Source organism: Vanellus vanellus (assembly GCF_965231255.1).
Source record: "Vanellus vanellus genome assembly, chromosome: 1".
Lineage (NCBI taxonomy): Eukaryota > Metazoa > Chordata > Aves > Charadriiformes > Charadriidae > Vanellus > Vanellus vanellus.
This window is the reverse complement of record NC_138905.1, coordinates 18,032,058-18,049,469: the sequence shown is the minus strand read 5'-3', so window position 1 is coordinate 18,049,469 and position 17,412 is coordinate 18,032,058. Positions and strand designations below refer to the sequence as shown.

Sequence of the window (17,412 nt, the reverse complement as noted above, 5' to 3'; positions counted from 1 at the left end):
TGTGTTTCGATTCAAATAAAGGACATTTAACATACTGCAAATACAAATAACTTTCCTGAAAACAAATATCAGATAGAGCTGACTAGAAAACCCTATTTAAATAGCAATTGCTGAACGTAGAATAGTGTTACACACTAGGCTACATGAAAAACTCCTTGTGCAATGGAGTTACAAAATATGCAGTGAGAAACAAAACCAAAAAAATAAATAAATCAGTAATTCAGTAACCCCTATCAAAACACACATTGTAAAAATTATAAAAATAGTGCTTTTCATGAAGACATGTTTCAAGTCAAATAACCCCCAAAATTGTACCAGCAACCTTTCCTCAGAACCTAATAATATACATAGTTTGCATTGCAAATAGAGATGCCTATGGACTTCAAAGCTTTTTTTAAAATCCAGGTATGAAAACTAAGGGGGAATGAGGGTGTTTGGGTTTTTCGTTTGGGTTTGGGGTTTTTTTTAATGTTATTGAGCAGGAAGGATCACTCAGTGATTGGCACACCAGATTTAATACCCCAAACGCATCTAATCAAAAATTCAACAAATACACACTGAAATAGTGTTTTCAATTTCCTACCCATTTTCATAAAGTTTCATTTACTGTTCTGAATTGAAAAAAAATGAGCACCGAATACCTGAAAGGCAGACTGATTAAAGTTTCTATATAGCACTCATCACTGTGTTCAAATAGGACTCATTAAAAAGGTCACTTTCCCAAAAGGTTCCCTTCTTGATTTCCAAACCGGCAACAGAAACTGGAATTACTTTTCTGCTATGAACCACTACACATCTCATGAGATGTCATCACCAATCAATTATTCTGCTTTGAATTTAACTTTCATTCATGATAACATTAAGAACTATATTCAAATACATAAAGAGAAGAATCCATTAGCCTAAAAGCAGATTTTGAATTTCTTGTGGGTTTTGCTACCTCAGAGGAACTCCAAAATCCCCAAAGCTTTAATCATGAATGCTTTTGAGAATTTGCAGTATTCTTATACCATTTTATTTAAAAAAAAATGTAATAGGCTATTTCTTCAAAATTATTTCAAAATTATATTGTGTGGACGAGCATTTACATTAAACAAATAATTGCAAGAGCAGAAAAACAAATGAAAGCTATTTTGCATTTAACTTCTCATACCACCTAATGAGCTATCAGAAGATGTTCTGCATGGCTCTATAACAATACTAACAGGACCTACATGGAAGTATATTTGAAGGTTTAACTAGAACCATTAGAAAGGAGAAGTAATTGAAAGATTAAAAGAAATACTTTAAAGTGGATGATTCACACCATCTATACTATTTATGACCTATAAACTTTACAAAGAAAAGACCCTGTGGGAGTCAATTACTCAACAATATAGACCAATTTGATTAACGTATTTGTCACTAATTGATGTATATCTGCTACCACAATAAAATAATTTAAATAGTGTACTCAACATATAAAACTTACAAAGAAGCAAAACCAAATCAGGAATACACAAACCAGTCAAATTCACAAAAAGATAATTTCCCAAGTGGAAGACTATGATAAGAACTTCCAGACCTTGAATGATTTTGACAAATACATAGAACCATGGGAACTATGCTCTGGATTACTTCAAAAAAACATTATTAACAAAATATTTTAAAAGAAAAAAAGAAAAAAAAAACCTCAAAGGCACAAGACCAAAGAAAAAAACGGACAGATTTGATGAAGGAGATTAACGAGAGGCCTTTCTTTTTACTACTCATATTTACACTGTTATTCTTAGATTATACTTATATATCCTCATTTTGGGGGCTTTTTTAAGCTAGTTCCAAAGTCAAAATAGCAAGTGTTGTCAAATTAACTAATAACCAATGCTGTGATATCAGATTCAAATGATTTAAAAAAAATAATTCTTTAGATATGTTTCTTACCTCTGTTACTTTGGGCTGAAGTCTTAAAACTTCAGGACTCATGCGTGGAATATCTATATGGATCTAATTAGACAGAAAGAAGAATACTGTAAAAGGAACCAACAGCACACTTTTAAACAACATAGTAGTTAAAACAAACCTGTGGTTTTACAGTATTAGTTATAATGCCATTGCATCGCTATTTTTGCAATAACGTGGATTTACTGCATTTCAAAACATACAGCCAAATCTTTAAGTCCTTGTTAATCTATCAATGAAGCAAAATAAAACATATATATAGATATACTTTGTTTTCACATTTTAGGATCCTTATATCACATTTGCATTGTTTGCAAATTATAGTCATATTGACAATACTCATTACCTCAGTGTAATTATGAATAGATACATACTACTACTTCTGTAAAAGCATGTTCAGTTGACACTATCACATATACTTCTTGCTGCTAAAGATCAGGCTTGAAGTTTGAAGCTGAAAGAAAGATCTTAACTTCTTCTGTCTTAAGGAAGGCTGAAGTAGGATTGCTTAGTCTATACTGAGTGATACAAACTATTCATTTTAATATAAAACTTGAAGAAAAGTTATCTGCTTATCTGAGTGGGTAAGAAAGTTTGACACGCCTATGTTTATTGCACATCATACACAGTTTCGACTTCTTAAGTAGAAATATGGAGGCAGTAAGAAACAGTCACTGTTATACCTTCCCTGTACCATCCTCACTCATTTGAAGAAGGGTCTGTGTACGAGATGGAAGATTTGAAAACCCTACTATTCTTAAACGGAAAAACATGGCAGCACTGAATAGCAGCACCACATGGCACGACTAAAGCAGACATTAAAAGAAATCCACTATTTCGAATTTCACACCAAAATATTTTGTATTTTTGCTTCTGAAATGTAGGAAAAAAATTTACTAGAGAGCTGCCTATCAAGTAAGATTAAAGAAATAGAGAAAAACAGCAGCAAACTTCAAAAATAATCGAAGTTCTTTAGCAGATGTCCTGTAGTTAAAACTCACTTCAATAGGTATCCTACCTGTCTATAGGTATCTTGGTGATTTTCATCATTTCTGGAATCATAGTATTGTTCAACAAATGCAAAATACTCTTTGCGTTTTCTTTTTAAAGTGCTTTCTCTTCGGTCCACATTTGCAGGAAGATAGCCCTGGGGAAAAAAAAAAAAAAAAAAAAAACACAACCAAACAAAACAGTGAAATGAAAAGGATATTACTCTTTGCTTTAAAAAAAGCACTGCTGGAATTTGATTACATGTGACAGGAAAGCTAATAAACTGATGTAGTGCCATGCAGCCCTACGTGGACCTGAATATTTCTTTAGCAAATCAAGTTTTCTAATCATTCCAACTGGTACAAAAGTTCAGATACAAACAAGTTACTAAAACCAGTTTTATTAAGAAAAAGTTTCAAGTTTTTCCACCTTTAAAAAGCAATTCCTCATCAAGAATTCTAAGATGTTTGCCTTTGAAAGAGAAAAGAACAAATAATAAGTTCAGATAAATGTAATATTATATGAGTTAATTTCTGCATTCCTTTGTGGCAATTATTGGAGTAATTTTATTACATTTTTTAAACTAAATGCGTATTATCTCAGTTGCCTTCAAATAGGAACGATATACAGTAGCAAGTATGTTTAAATTATGGTTACACTTGTAATACAATGGAGTATTAATTCAAAAGCTTCAAAAACATTCCAGCTACTTTATTTCACTATTTCAGATGAGAAAAAAATATTTTCAAGCTTTCATTTCATCTCAACAGATTATTAAAAGTTTCATCACAGAAAAAGACTCAACAGCACCAGTGACTGGGCTCTTAGATGTAAGAACACTAGCTATACATTTCCTTAGTTGTTTCCCAAAAGCAATTTATAAACAGTATCTTATTTTCCATAAGGTATGGACACACTAAGGAAGTTATGTGTCAGATATGCAGGATTATACATTGTTGCATTAAGTACAAAATATATCTGAATGGCTCTTCATTGAGCTCATTCATATATATCTGAAAAACCCAATCTTCCCCCCCAAAAATTCCAATCTTGTCTTTTTTTTGTCCAGTTTGATCCTTGTTTCTGGCATTTCAACCTAATTTCCATGTAAAAAACAAGCTCAGGTTACTATTTCAGCATTTTACAAAAGGAAATATCATGAATGTTATTAAATATTCAGTTTATATATAAAATTCACTTATTAGAAACACCATTATTCATGCAACTGGCTACAAAAAAGTTTCCTGAACATTCAGATATTGTTAATGCTTTCTTGTAAGCAGCTTGATTTCAAACAATCAACACCAATATCCCGTACCACTGCAAAAAGAAGCTAGTTCATATTTTACATGGGAGTCCTGAAAAAATACTTAGCATGATTATAAAGACAGATGGCTTTGAAACAGATGTGGACATCCAAGACAATATAAGAAAAATCTAATAACCATATTATTCATTAGTCAAGTCAAATTAAAATATTTCTTGCAAATATTACAAAAGCTCTCCTTCCACAGTATCACCATACTAATGGCAATTAGTAATGCAGAGAAATCAAACTTATGTCAGATTTAAGATTCTTTAAAGAAAATCCTTGTAACATCAATAAAATCCTATACTAGAAGTGCAGCATATATTTGCACTTATACAGTGAGCCATAGCCACTGCAAGTAACTAACAAAATACCGTGCATTTAACTACAAAAACAACTTATTCAGTCCTAAACACTAAAAGCAAAAATGGAAGAGGTGAACCTAACATGCTAAAGTTGCTAAATATACAGTAAAATTAAACATGCTAAGAATAGGGATATAGGTTCCATTACTCTCCTGCAACAATCCAACATCATATCCCATTTCTACAACTTCTGTTTTGTTCAACATTTAGGGAAAAACAAAAAAATACTAATCATCAATAGATTTTTGAAAATATCTCCATATTAAAACGATTTAAGCGGTTATTCCCGTGCATTTTAATTTCTTAGTTAAAGATGACAGCAGAGTAAGTACAAACCATATTACATTTCAGCTACCTTAAGAGGTACCTGCTTTGGCAAAACCGTATCTTTTAAGATGTATTGACTTGCGTCTGGTTCCATGTACTTTAAATTGCGCCAGCTTAACTTTTGCCTCAAGACTCAGTCTGACATTTAATATCCTGTCCCAGTGTTTTGTATTAAGTTAAATATTGAATTTTGCCTCCCATTTATTCTCAACAGTTGGGTTTTTTTTCCTGAAGGATATCTTAGTTCCATTAGAAAAGAATTCATTTGTGAGATCAAATGTGATTGTTTGAAGGATACCAATATTTTCTCAGCAAGTCCTTTTGCCATTATTCAGTTTCAAAGACTGAAGTAATCTTTCAATTGGACATGTCTTGTTTCCTGTTCACTTTGCAAATTAGGTTTCATTTTTAAAAGTTGGAAAGCCTTGAAAATATCATCAGGGAATAAATTGGTAGAGAGTTTAATCCATTTATTCATTCATTTCCTCCAAAGGCTCTTGCAACCATATCTTTAGTTTTGTTATTCAAAACAGAAGTGAGCCTGAATTGTTCTGTTTGCTGTTTAGGTACAGTATACTTAACATTTTTGCTATATTTTAAAAATAAATCATGTGACTTTTTATACACTGTTATCATTACGCATGCACATCAACAGCCCCTGATTATATTTTTGACAAACTGTATTCATCAAACATGTTAACATTATTAACCTTCTGCCTATTTAATAAATATCTCAACTGCTCAATTTTTTAAATCATATTTTAAAAATTCTAACCTCAATGCTGATTTTACAAACAAGATAATAAACTTCTGCCTCAGATACTACCTATTTTACTCAATTCCCCAAATAAGTCATAGTTTGGGCTTTTAAAGTAAGACTTAAGAATTCCAAAACAAACACACTCAGCCTTAATTTAGCTCTAAATTATGCTTTGATTTCTTTGGTTTTCTGATCTTTTTTGGTTTTGCAACTGATCTTTAACCAAAGCAGTTTTGCTTTTGTACACTTATGTCCCCAATACCCCCCAGTGCAGCTTATAGCACAAAAAGATTATCACCTTACACCCTCTTACCTGGGACGTGCATTAGCAGCAGGTAACATGTTTGAACAACTAATGTGACTTAAAAATTAATTACCATTAGAAAAAAGCATCATGGAGTTTATGACCACTAATACTCAGAGCACTTTTCCTCCTCCACTTCAGAAAGAAAAGGAAAGAAGCTACTGCCTTATAGTATAGAAAAGTAGCAATTACTAAATATCTCGTCTTTGGGTTCCCAAAATGTATTAATAGAGAACCACTTAGTAGATAAGAAATCATGGTAAGAATTACATAAGAAAAGCTGAGAACAACTTTCAAAATACTGCTATTTGGTGAAAAAAAAAAAAAAAAAAAAAAAAAAACCACAAAGACACACCACACCACCAATAACAGACACCACAATTTTGGAAGTCTCTCTCAAAAAAAAAAAAAAAAAAATTCCACTTAATTCTTAAAGTAAAAATCAAAGTAACCTGAAGAGAGTTTCTTTGCAGAGGTTTGGCAAGAAAGCCAAAGATATGAACTGAACTCAAATGGATCCTGAACTGGAGTGGTTAAAAGAATAGAACAAGGGAACTCTATGCTTAGGAATCTCTCTAGACTGGGAATCTCAGGAATACTAAACTTAAATCAATTTACAGAATGAAGTTGAAGCTCCCGGAAAGCCGATGCTCTTAAAAGTGAGAAAGCGACTGCAGTTAACTTTCACATCATTCCAATTCTCTAAACCTGTCAGTCGCCCAATTCAGAACTTAACCTCTCCTTATGCTTTAGTTTACTGTGTTTCAAAGTCAATTTTGAGTTAACCATAGGTTTTTTGTTTTACTTGGAGTGTTTTAAAAACAGGCATCCTAAACTTCAAGAGAAATAAAGAAATGCTTTTTTTATTACCAAAATCTCAAACAACAGCTTTAGAAACAGAACTAAAATAAATCGGGCAATGCATGTTCAATTTCAATTACAGCAGGATATTTGAATATCCACCATTACAAAGCTGCATCTGCATCTAGCTTTAGAAGGAACTAAGCTGCAAATTTAGTAGAACTCATCAGCAAGAGAGACTTTTTCAGTCACTGGAAATCAGTCTCAGTCTGAAGTAAATACTTTGCATTCCCCGCTGAATTATTCTATAAAAAGCAAAGCTATTTAAGTCTACTCTTTGAAAAATTCAATAGTGTTAAACTGTTGTGTGTATAACTCAGAATTTTAAACAGTTCTTAAATGCATGAAGATTTGCTGATAAAGTGTCTTTCACAGCCTCTGGAGAGCAGACAGCATGAGATTTTTGCTTCTTTTTAATACAAACATCTTCACAAGTTCTTCTCCCAACCACAGGCAGACAAACAACAGCTAAAATACACAACCATTTGCCATTGCAAGTATTATAGCTGAAAAGATTGACATGAAAAATACTCCTATGAGGCATACACTGTATTTTTACAGAAGAACCTTTTTAAATATACTGCAAACAGAGATTAAAAAAATCCAGTTCTGTAACGCCAAACCCAGCAAATCCCAGATTCCCACAAGCTTGCCCAACTGAAACACCTCCGTGTGCTGTTCCATGGTATTTTAGTCAACCTACTCCCAAGCTATTGCCGTTGCAAAATCCTCTGACCGTCAAGCAAAGTTCAGAGACCTCAGCCAGCCAAAAACTCACACCACAAAAAAGTGATTAGCTTTTTAATTAGCTTGTCTCCCTGAACTGATTCACAGGTCTGACACGAGGAGAGCCGATGGCACAAGGTAACTGACCACAGCAGTTCACAATTGTTAGTCTTAAACCACTAGAGAAAAATCAGAAAAAAAAAAAAAAAAAAAAAAAAAGATCCTATCACAGCTTTTCTTCAGTACAGTGTTAATCCTTTCTTGTAGTTACTTTAATGTGAAGTCAGAATGAAGTCTTTCGTAGGACACCGATAGGCTTCGTTTCCTCTACTGTGCCTATTTTTCAAGAAAACTGTAAGAATGTACTTGTCTTTGAACTCTCCACCATTCCATCAAAATTGGCTGAAAGAGGCCACTGTTATCACACAAGCCTTGCTTTCATAGAAAGCCAGGCTGAGAAATAAAGATATACAGCTGACATGATTTACTACTGCCTCTCATTCCCATCCTTTCAGTTTGACAAATTAATCTTGAAATTGAGCAAAAGAACAGAACTTTCATTACAATTCAGCAACAAGACACAATGTTTTCAAGTATCACTGATGGATTACAACCCTTGAAAAAACTATTACTACTAAATGCAAAGGAAGAAGGAAAAAAACCCACAACTTACTGAAAGAAGCTTCCATGCAATTGGACGAACCGGTTTGGGAATGCCAGACCAACTCAATTTCCGTAATTCTTCTATTGAAAGAAAGCATTTCATGAGAACTAAGGAAACTATTATCACGTAATATACACAGATATATTCAAATTAGCACAAAGTTTTTTACCACAATGATCATGTCTTCTTATATTCCAATGAAATCAGAATTATATGGCATTCTAACAAATTAATAAAATACTGGTTAATTACTATCCATAGGAATACCTATGATAATAGGTACCGAGTGTGATAAGATAACTTTCTGGACTATTTCTCAGCATTACTTTTTAGTATACGTGCCCTATATTAACATGCAAGACATGCTCGGTCTTATTGTATAATATGCTTACACAGAAATTAGAATTAAAATTAAGAATTAAAAACGAGATCTGCAGTTACAGAAGCAGAATGATACTTTGTGTCTGAATGCTGGAATTTAATCCCATGCCATACTCTCGTTCTTCACATTGTACTACTTTCTCTTGAAAGCTGTTTGTCAGACCTCATACCCAGCTAAACCAATTTGTGGGACTTCACACATTTTTTGTGAAAACTGTTCATCATGTGAAAAAAATTATTTAAAAATTATGAAAAATGTGAAGACAAAAGATGCTTAACAGTGTCCCTAAAACAATTTGAGATATATACTTGTAGCTCTTTCTTTTCTCACTCTGAGTATAAAATACGGGTTAAAACTGCACAAGTTTAAATTATCAAGGTGCTAAAGAAACAAAAACAACGTTTTACTTTGTATATATTTATTCCAGTTAGTTATATGTATATTTGAATTAACCATGTGTATTCCAGTGAATTTGGTCTCTATCATATGCATGTATTTTCCAAATTCTATGCTTCAACAAAGGCTTTAAAAACATTTTATCTCTCTACCCACCCCTAGAAAATGAAGCACAGAGGACAGTAATTAGAATAAGAACTTTCTGAGTCAATACCAGAACTGACTGACTTTGTCCACTTACAGATGCACATTCTCTTTTTTTTTTTTTGTAAAGACAAGGATTTCTATTAGCGACATCTGTCTTCATCCTCCCACCCCCCTTCTACTACTCTGAAAGAAATGTGCATCTATAATATCAAGAAATGCAAATTATCATGTTAGGTGTGGTATGTTCTCATAGACCAAATTGCTTCTGGACACATGTACAACTATTTTTAACCAGGAATTAAAACACAGTCCATTGAAAGCAGTACAATATTTTTAAAATATATAATATATGCCATGAAAAAGGAATCAGATTTAAAGAGTGTATTGATGCTAAAGAGTTAATGCAAAAAAAAGAAAAAAAGAATTCTTAATTACCAATTAAAGTTTCTCAAAGAAGCACCAACTAAAGCAAACAAAAAGCTCTAGTATCGTGGAGTTTGCAGTATGAAGTTACCTGATCGTTAAGAGCCCCTATTTTTACTTTAGATACATGCTAGCAAAAATGATACTTGCAAAATCCATTTTGTCTTAAAATGAGATGACAGCATTAATATGAAGTTACATAAATCATGACCAAAAAAAAAAAAAAAAATCCTGCTGGATGAATTTGTACTTCCATCTCTTTTTCTTACCGAAAATACAGAGAATTGGCAGGAAGCAGAAATGCAAGATTGTTATGGTCATAGGTAGATGAGCAGTTTCAGGGTGGTCACTTCAAACCAGACATGACTATTTCAAGCAGACATGGTCTTACCAACAATTGTTCGTGTAAAAAAAAAAAAAAAAAAAGAAACTTTACAGTACTGAATAGACACATTCAGCAAGTTGTGTTTCCCCTCTCACTCTGGGCAGCAGGCTGAGCCAACACTACAGCGGCTGCGCAGGGATCTCACTTAGAACAGTGAAGCTACATCACAAAATCCAAGCAAAAAGAGTGAACAGATGCTGCATTAGGATCAAAGCACAGCAGAAACTCAGAAAAGCAGAGAAAAAGAACAAATATTAAGAAACAAGATGTTAAAAGTCCACCATGTTACAAGTCTTGAATCCAGGCTAAAGAAAAAGGATGACTTTCTTATAACACCAATGAAACTCTCTTTCATCCATAAGCTTTAAAATACTATTGTATTTGACAAAAATAAGTTTAATTAATAGAAGCTTTTATTCTCTACAACATTTCAAACCCCTGAAAAAGTCAAAATACACTGACACGGGAAAAAAGAAAAAATATATCTCCAAATATGTTTTTGACTTAAAGACATGGTTTGTTTTATAGTTTTGTTTTTAAATGAAATAATCTTTCCTACAGAAGAAGAAATATAAGGACATCAAAGTGACACCTTGTTAAAGCAAGAGTACATAAATAAGCCAAGGTTATTGTCTGTCAGTACAAACTATATTTAGACATGTATTACTGTGTAAGGGTACCAAAACAGCAAAACACCTAACCAGTTAGGAAGACTATACTGAGCATAACCCAAGTTAAATTCAGTCACATACCTTGAAAAAAAGACCAAATACTAAAGGAAAAAGTATAAGAACGCACCAAATATGAACTGATTTGGCTTCCAGCAAACAAAAGATGCCTCAGTCTTGCATTTCCTTGTACTTGTAGCCTATCCATCATGCCTACGATAACAGTAAGATTAAATATACTACAGAGTTAATAACATAACTACACTCACTGTAACTGATTATATTTTATTTTCTTTCTTATTTACAATCCATCCCTATCCAACAGGCTGACCATTTACAGCTAGTATTCTTCATTACAAAAATTGTAATGCCAGTTCTTCCCCTCCTTCATTATTAATTGGCAGAGACAAATTATTGCCTGCTCTTTAATCTGGAAATAAAAACATACACTATCAGACAGAAACAAATTTAAGTTAATTTTATGGATTTGGTCAGGGAAACCCAAAGTGGCAGACTGAGAGCCATTTTAGGTTCAGAGAAGATATAGATACTGCAAGGCACCGAACTCTCTTTACTTTCCCTTCTTTAAGCACAGAGGTACCTCAGAAGGAGAATCTACTGAGGTACATGCAAAATAGAAGTACCAATGATAAAGTTCACTCTTATACCAAGGTTTCTTGATAACAGCAGGACTACAAAACCAAAAGAAAACCTCCATCCCTTCTAACAGTAATTTCTTAACTTCTACTTCCTATTTACAGATCACTCCTGAGTCCCATTTATCCATTTCACCCTCTTCTCCAGACTTAGTTTTTCCTTATTTTCCTCCTTTCTGGCCCTCATCCCTATATATTTCCCAACCATCAATGAAAATTCCACACCTGTCTTTATTGCTGGTCAACAGAATTCATTGTACAGTTAAGAAAACCTTTAAATTATTAATTAAAAAGTGATACTATTTTTAAAACAGAACAGTAGCTTAAAAAAAAAAAAAAAAAGAACTAAATAATAATTTAAAGTATTTTCAAAGGAACTTGTTTTTTGTTCTTTACCTCAGAATAATCCCAGAAATTGATGCTCTCTTGTTTTCTTACTTATATCAACCTCTAACAATAAAATTAACTACAACATTTTGTACCACAGAAGTTTTAAAATTAACATGTAAGAATGTGCATTAGAAAAGAAAAAAATTACATAAAGTCCAAATGTTCATAATGTTCATTACTATTCTATAATCTAAAGCCTGTAACAAGAACTGCCATCAGAAAAACAAAATTCTATTCAGTTTCACAAAGATATTGTAGAGGATCAGTGTATCACCAAACTACATTTAAATACACCAGAATCCTTAAGGACAAACTATACACTTTAATGCAATTATTCTTGCTGTCATGTTAATTTCCTACAGTTTGTACTATTTTCTGTTGTTAACTTACAAACACCAGACTGCTGATAGGGCTTCTAAAAATGAAGTCTAGACAGCAAATTTTGCAGGGTTTTTTTTCCATATAGTTTTCATTATTTTTAGCTAACTTTGAACACATTTTTCTTGGTATAACAACTTCTCACAAGAAAATTTTATCTTGAAGTTTTTGTTGAAAGGACTCTTTTTCTCTCTTAAGTATCAAGTTAACTCTAACCCCAAGTTAATTCTAAACAAATTTTGTAACAGGCAATATTGCTGTCATGAACTATAATTATTCAGTTTACCCAATGACTTTTTAAAAACTTCAAATTTGTTTGCATTTGTAAACATAATTGCTCTTTTATTAGATTCTGTTTAAAAGATTTATCCCACTCTAGAAAAGTATTTTATCTAATGAAGCAAGTAGACAACATATGTAATGTTTTAGTAGTTTTCTCATTCTATAATATAAAATCCACATGTTTTTAACCATCAGCTTGAAAGTTATCGAATAGTACTATTATTTCTATTACTTCTCTCTTTATTGTAAAAAAAAAAAAAAAAAAAAAAACAAGATTTTTTTTTTCCCCCTCGCATGGCAACTTACTGTAGAAATATATTATTCTTCCGTGGCTATTTGAGATACATATGAAGGGTATACAGTATATAAAATCAGGAAAAGCACTTGTAATATATTAGAGTCTAAGCAAATTATAAGCAGCAGCAGTATATGCTTTCAAAAAACATTAAGAAGCTCTCAGTACTTCTGCACACTACAAATGCGTGGGTGGAAGAAGCACAAAAGCACGCTTATACATTTAACTCCAAGGAGTCTGGTGGTATCCCGATAAATACCTCCCTTATTCTTCATTCTCAAGTAGTTGATAGGCACTAGAAGAATACAGGATAACCAAAAGATCAGTAACACTAGAAAATGTGATATTACTAGAGTTCAGCGTGAACCAAAATCTCAAAGAAACAATGAAAGCAGAACTTGTCCAGATTTGTGCTGATTTGGGCTGGGACAGAGTTAATTTTCTTCATTGTAGCTACTACAGGGCTATGTTTTGGATTTGTGCTGAAAACAGTGCTGGTAATACAGGGATGGTTTAGTTACTGCTGAGCAGTGCCTGTACAGAGTCAGGGCCTTTTCTGCCTCTCACACCGCCCCACCAGCGAGTGGGCTGGGGGTGAACAAGAAGTTGGGAGGGGACATTGCCAGGACAGCTGACCCCAAGTGACCAAAGGGATATTACATACCATACGATGTCATGGTCAGTGATAAAAGCTGGGGGAAGAAGAAGGAAGGGAAGATTGTTCAGAGTGATGGTGTTTGTTTTCTAACAGTTGTGCGTGATGGAGCCCTGCTTTCCTGGAGATGGCTGAACATCTGCCTGCCGATGGGAAGTGGTCAATGAATTCCTTGTTTTGATTTGCTTGCGTGCACAGCTTTTGCTTTACCTATTAAACTGTCTTTATCTCAACCCAGAAGTATGATTCTCTCCCCTGTCCCACCAAGAGGGGAGTGAGCAAGCAGCTGAGCGGTGCTTAGTTGCCAGTTGGGGTTAAACCATGACAAGACTATAAACACTGGTTAAGAGAGAGAGTGAAGTTTAAATTGAACTACATATCACAGGCTGGCACAACAAATATACTTCATCATGAGTATGCTGTCACTGCAAACACAAGGGATTCAATGGGAAATAAGCAACTGAAATTCTGATATTAAATAAGCGACAGCTGAATTTCAGTGACATTAAATAGGAAATGGCACCCAGGATTGCTCATTCACAATAAAAACCTAGGCTCGGGCACAGGGATGCATTAAGTGCAATGGCAGAGAGACTGGCTGCTCATACGCTGTGGACAGAAAATAAAAAGCAGCTATAAAGTCAAAGAGCTATGAGATGTCATGAACAATGGAAAAAAGATACTAATGGATTCTGAAGAATAACCAAGATTATGACACAAAAAACCCCATGCAAACAGCTCTGCCATGACACACAGCCAGGCTGGGATACAGAACGCTGCTGGACGGGAACAAGCTTCATTAAGGAGCGTTTCAAAGAGCAGATGGACATTACTGAAATAAAACCCAAGAAATGGGATATTTTTTTTTGTTACATCAGGAAAATATTAATCACAATCTTCTAGTTCAAAACAGAACAATAGTATGACTACATTACTATTTGGAATGGGCTTTTTGGCTCTCGGGGATTGGCTCTGTATAGTGATAGCTTTGAGGGACTAGTTTTTCATGATGGGGAGAGGGAAGATGGTGAGTAGCAGAATGAAGGACAAAGAAATTCCTGAACAGAGAAATTATTATGTTACGGTGGTATTAAGTGATCATCTTTAGAAGACTTTGATATTTGGCCTTAAAAAGATGTTTATCCAAGAAGTTCAAGTTAAAACAGAAGCAGCCAACTTCACAATAGATGTCTGAGATCAAGAACAGTGTTGCAATTAAAAGGCAAATTTGTAAATTCATATGCTACAGTTTTAGGTCATGGCAACTTTAGCAATCTTCCCAAAGTAAGCACAAGGTGGATCCATTAATCTGATTTACTAGTCTATTTTGTAGTTACTAGTCTATTTTCCTAGTCCAATTTTCTAGTCTACGAAAGCAGACAAGACACAAATCTAATATCGTAAGTTCTCAATGACTGTCAAAAGCAAGAACTATCACCCAGTCTAACAGTACTGGCAGTAAATGACCAGAGGCACCATAAATCAGCTATTTCGATACCCATCTTGTTATGGAGTGGTGACTCCACAAAAGGCCTGGAAGAGGCACTAAGCCAGCAATAACAGGATTCTTGATCCAACCATGCAGGTGTCCCCTTGCCAACCATGGAAGCCTTCCTCCCCTAAGTCCTCCTGGCAGCCAAAATAGGTTTGATTTGTATGGTATGTTCTTAACAGGTTTAGTTCATTGTCAGACTCCAGCTGTGATGATCAAGCACAAGCTCCCAACAGGTACCTCTGGACAGCACCCCAGTCGCATACCTTACCCTTTTTCCCATTACTTGATCTTCTTTTTCCACCACCCTTCTACCTCCTTTTCTCTGTCCCAAATTAACAAACCACTCCAATTACTTCTCTTAGTGGTCCCAGTTTCGCTACATCTATACCCAAATTTGGTACTTCTGGAATGATTACCTATGCACTGCTGGTCTTGTAACACTGCGCCTTCCAAAGTAGCCCCAGTGCTCGCCTCCATGCAATCGCACTGTTTATACATTTCTCACACAATTCCCCCTTTACTGCTTGTGAAATCCAGGCATCCCATAGGGTGCGATCTATAACTTCTGTCAGATTCTCACAATGTTGTTTGTTTATGTTCAGCAATTTCTCAGGTCGCCTCCAGTAGTTCTCCATGCCCTACAGAGTCAGCTCAGCCTCCAAGCAGGGCAGTCAGCAGCTTAGATACTTGCCCGCAGCCCTAACACATCTGCAACAAGTTTCAATTCCACCCACGATCCGGTGTCAAGTAAATCCCCAACCTAGCAAGCACTAAATCATAAGTAATAGTATCACCAGTTACATTCTTCTAAAAGCCAAAAAGGCAGGAATCGGTCAGAAAAAGTAAAGGCAAAGTAAGCATATCATTGGAACAACACCAGAAAAATGGTATTTTGTATAGTTCATGAATTTTAAAAAAAGGGAATATCCACCTTAACTAAATACATCTACAAATTACATATTTCTCCTCCACCCCAGAACATGATTATAAGCTCCAGTGTTGGATCAATAACAACAAAGGCCCCAAATCTTCAAAGGCAAGTGATCTCCAACTCTGCATCATACTGCTCCACTAGTCCTTGTGCAGTACTTAAGAACAAGTATGCTTTACCGGGTCTGATCTATTTGTGTCACTGGTTGAAAGGAAACAGACCTCATGCATTAGTTTATTACTTCCTCACACAATCATTTTGCTAAACTTCAAGTTTTGGGTACTGTTACAGACAAGCACACCATTTACAAACTATGTAATAAGCATAGTATATGCAGAAAAGAGAAAATAAATTGCAACTCGGAAACTACTTTTATTACTTTAAAGTAACATCAACTGCTCATTCTCAACTCTACACCCCATTGACCCCAACTCTATACCCACCTAATCTTTCACCTTACTGTTTTTTCTCCTTCCTTAAGTCGATCCAAATAGGAATCTACGCACAAACATGGGCACTAACCTCTAAAAACAACCCGTGTAAAGAGGAAAAAAACCCACAAACAACCAAGCATGAAACAAGAAAAGATGCAGATCTGTCAGAATCAGAAATGTGGAGCATATGATTACATCAGTAACAAATCATCCAGGACTAAAATTCCACTTACTCTTCAGTAACTCATTTAAGGCCAAAGACAGAAACTATGCAAAAAAAAAAAATGGAATATAGTTTATTCTAGTAAACTTTCTATCCCGTGATGCAGCTGAGCTTTCCTTCTACATGCAGGACCAAGCAAAGACAGTTTTGACAAAGAGAATTTAAATTATGGCACTATTTCAAATGAAACCTCCCCTCCTAGGCTAAATACAAACAAACACTTGTAGGAGTCACTCAACTAAGGAGTCATTCTTTGAAAATTAAAGAGAAATGAGGAATAACGTTTTATTTCAGCAAGTTTCAAGAGAATTCAGGTTTCATTTCTGACACTATTCAGCAACGAAAATATATTTCCTTTAATTAGGGATAGCTTGAGCTGCCGTGTAATTCCAAAAGTAACATAGCTATCCTATGGGACTGGGTTTGAAAGGACTGCTCTTTCTGGAAGAAAAACTCAGCACTGAACATTGAAGTAAAAATACATAACAAAGAAAAAACGTCTCTGTTTTACAACATAACACCTATTTGAAACAGATCCCCTGACTAATTCTCAATAGAGTAGGATATGGGAGTGAATACTTCCCTACATTCTTGAATGCTGAATGCAAACTAAAGAATTATTTATGTTCCTCTGCCAGAATCTTATCCTCTCTGGGTCCTCTTTTTACACCTGGATTGCCTGCTGGGCCTACAGAACCTTTAGCAATGATGTTCTCAGAATATATTTGATAGAAAGCATTTAACACTATTTTTTATACTTTTTGCAAGTTGTTTCTCAAACTCTCTTTTAGAAGTGCTTCCATGCATTTAGCCTTACAGGATTTATGTTCTGTTCTACTCTCCTTATTTGACACGGAACTTTACCTTTTGGATTGTATTTAATAACCTCCTCTACTCCGCTGTCACATCACACAGGATCCTTCTGAACTTTCTCACGGCCTTTGTTTCTGTTTTTGCTTTCATAAGTAGTACGGTAATTGCTTTCAGTACAGAAACTGTTAGATAGACATATGATTGCACATCTGAGA

The 17,412-nt window shown here is 34.4% G+C and overlaps 1 protein-coding gene across 1 annotated transcript in view; it reads right to left on the bottom strand.

Annotated features, from left to right (window-relative positions):
* The window catches only part of TBC1D22A (TBC1 domain family member 22A), a 186,038-nt gene that overhangs the window by 144,522 nt on the left and 24,104 nt on the right, over positions 1-17,412 (bottom strand). The window contains exons 5-7 of the mRNA XM_082481944.1: positions 8,254-8,324; positions 2,957-3,085; positions 1,921-1,983 (exon numbers count right to left, since the gene is read on the bottom strand). Of these exons, the coding sequence (XP_082338070.1) occupies positions 1,921-1,983; positions 2,957-3,085; positions 8,254-8,324 (263 nt within the window). The remainder of the gene's footprint in view (positions 1-1,920; positions 1,984-2,956; positions 3,086-8,253; positions 8,325-17,412) is intronic.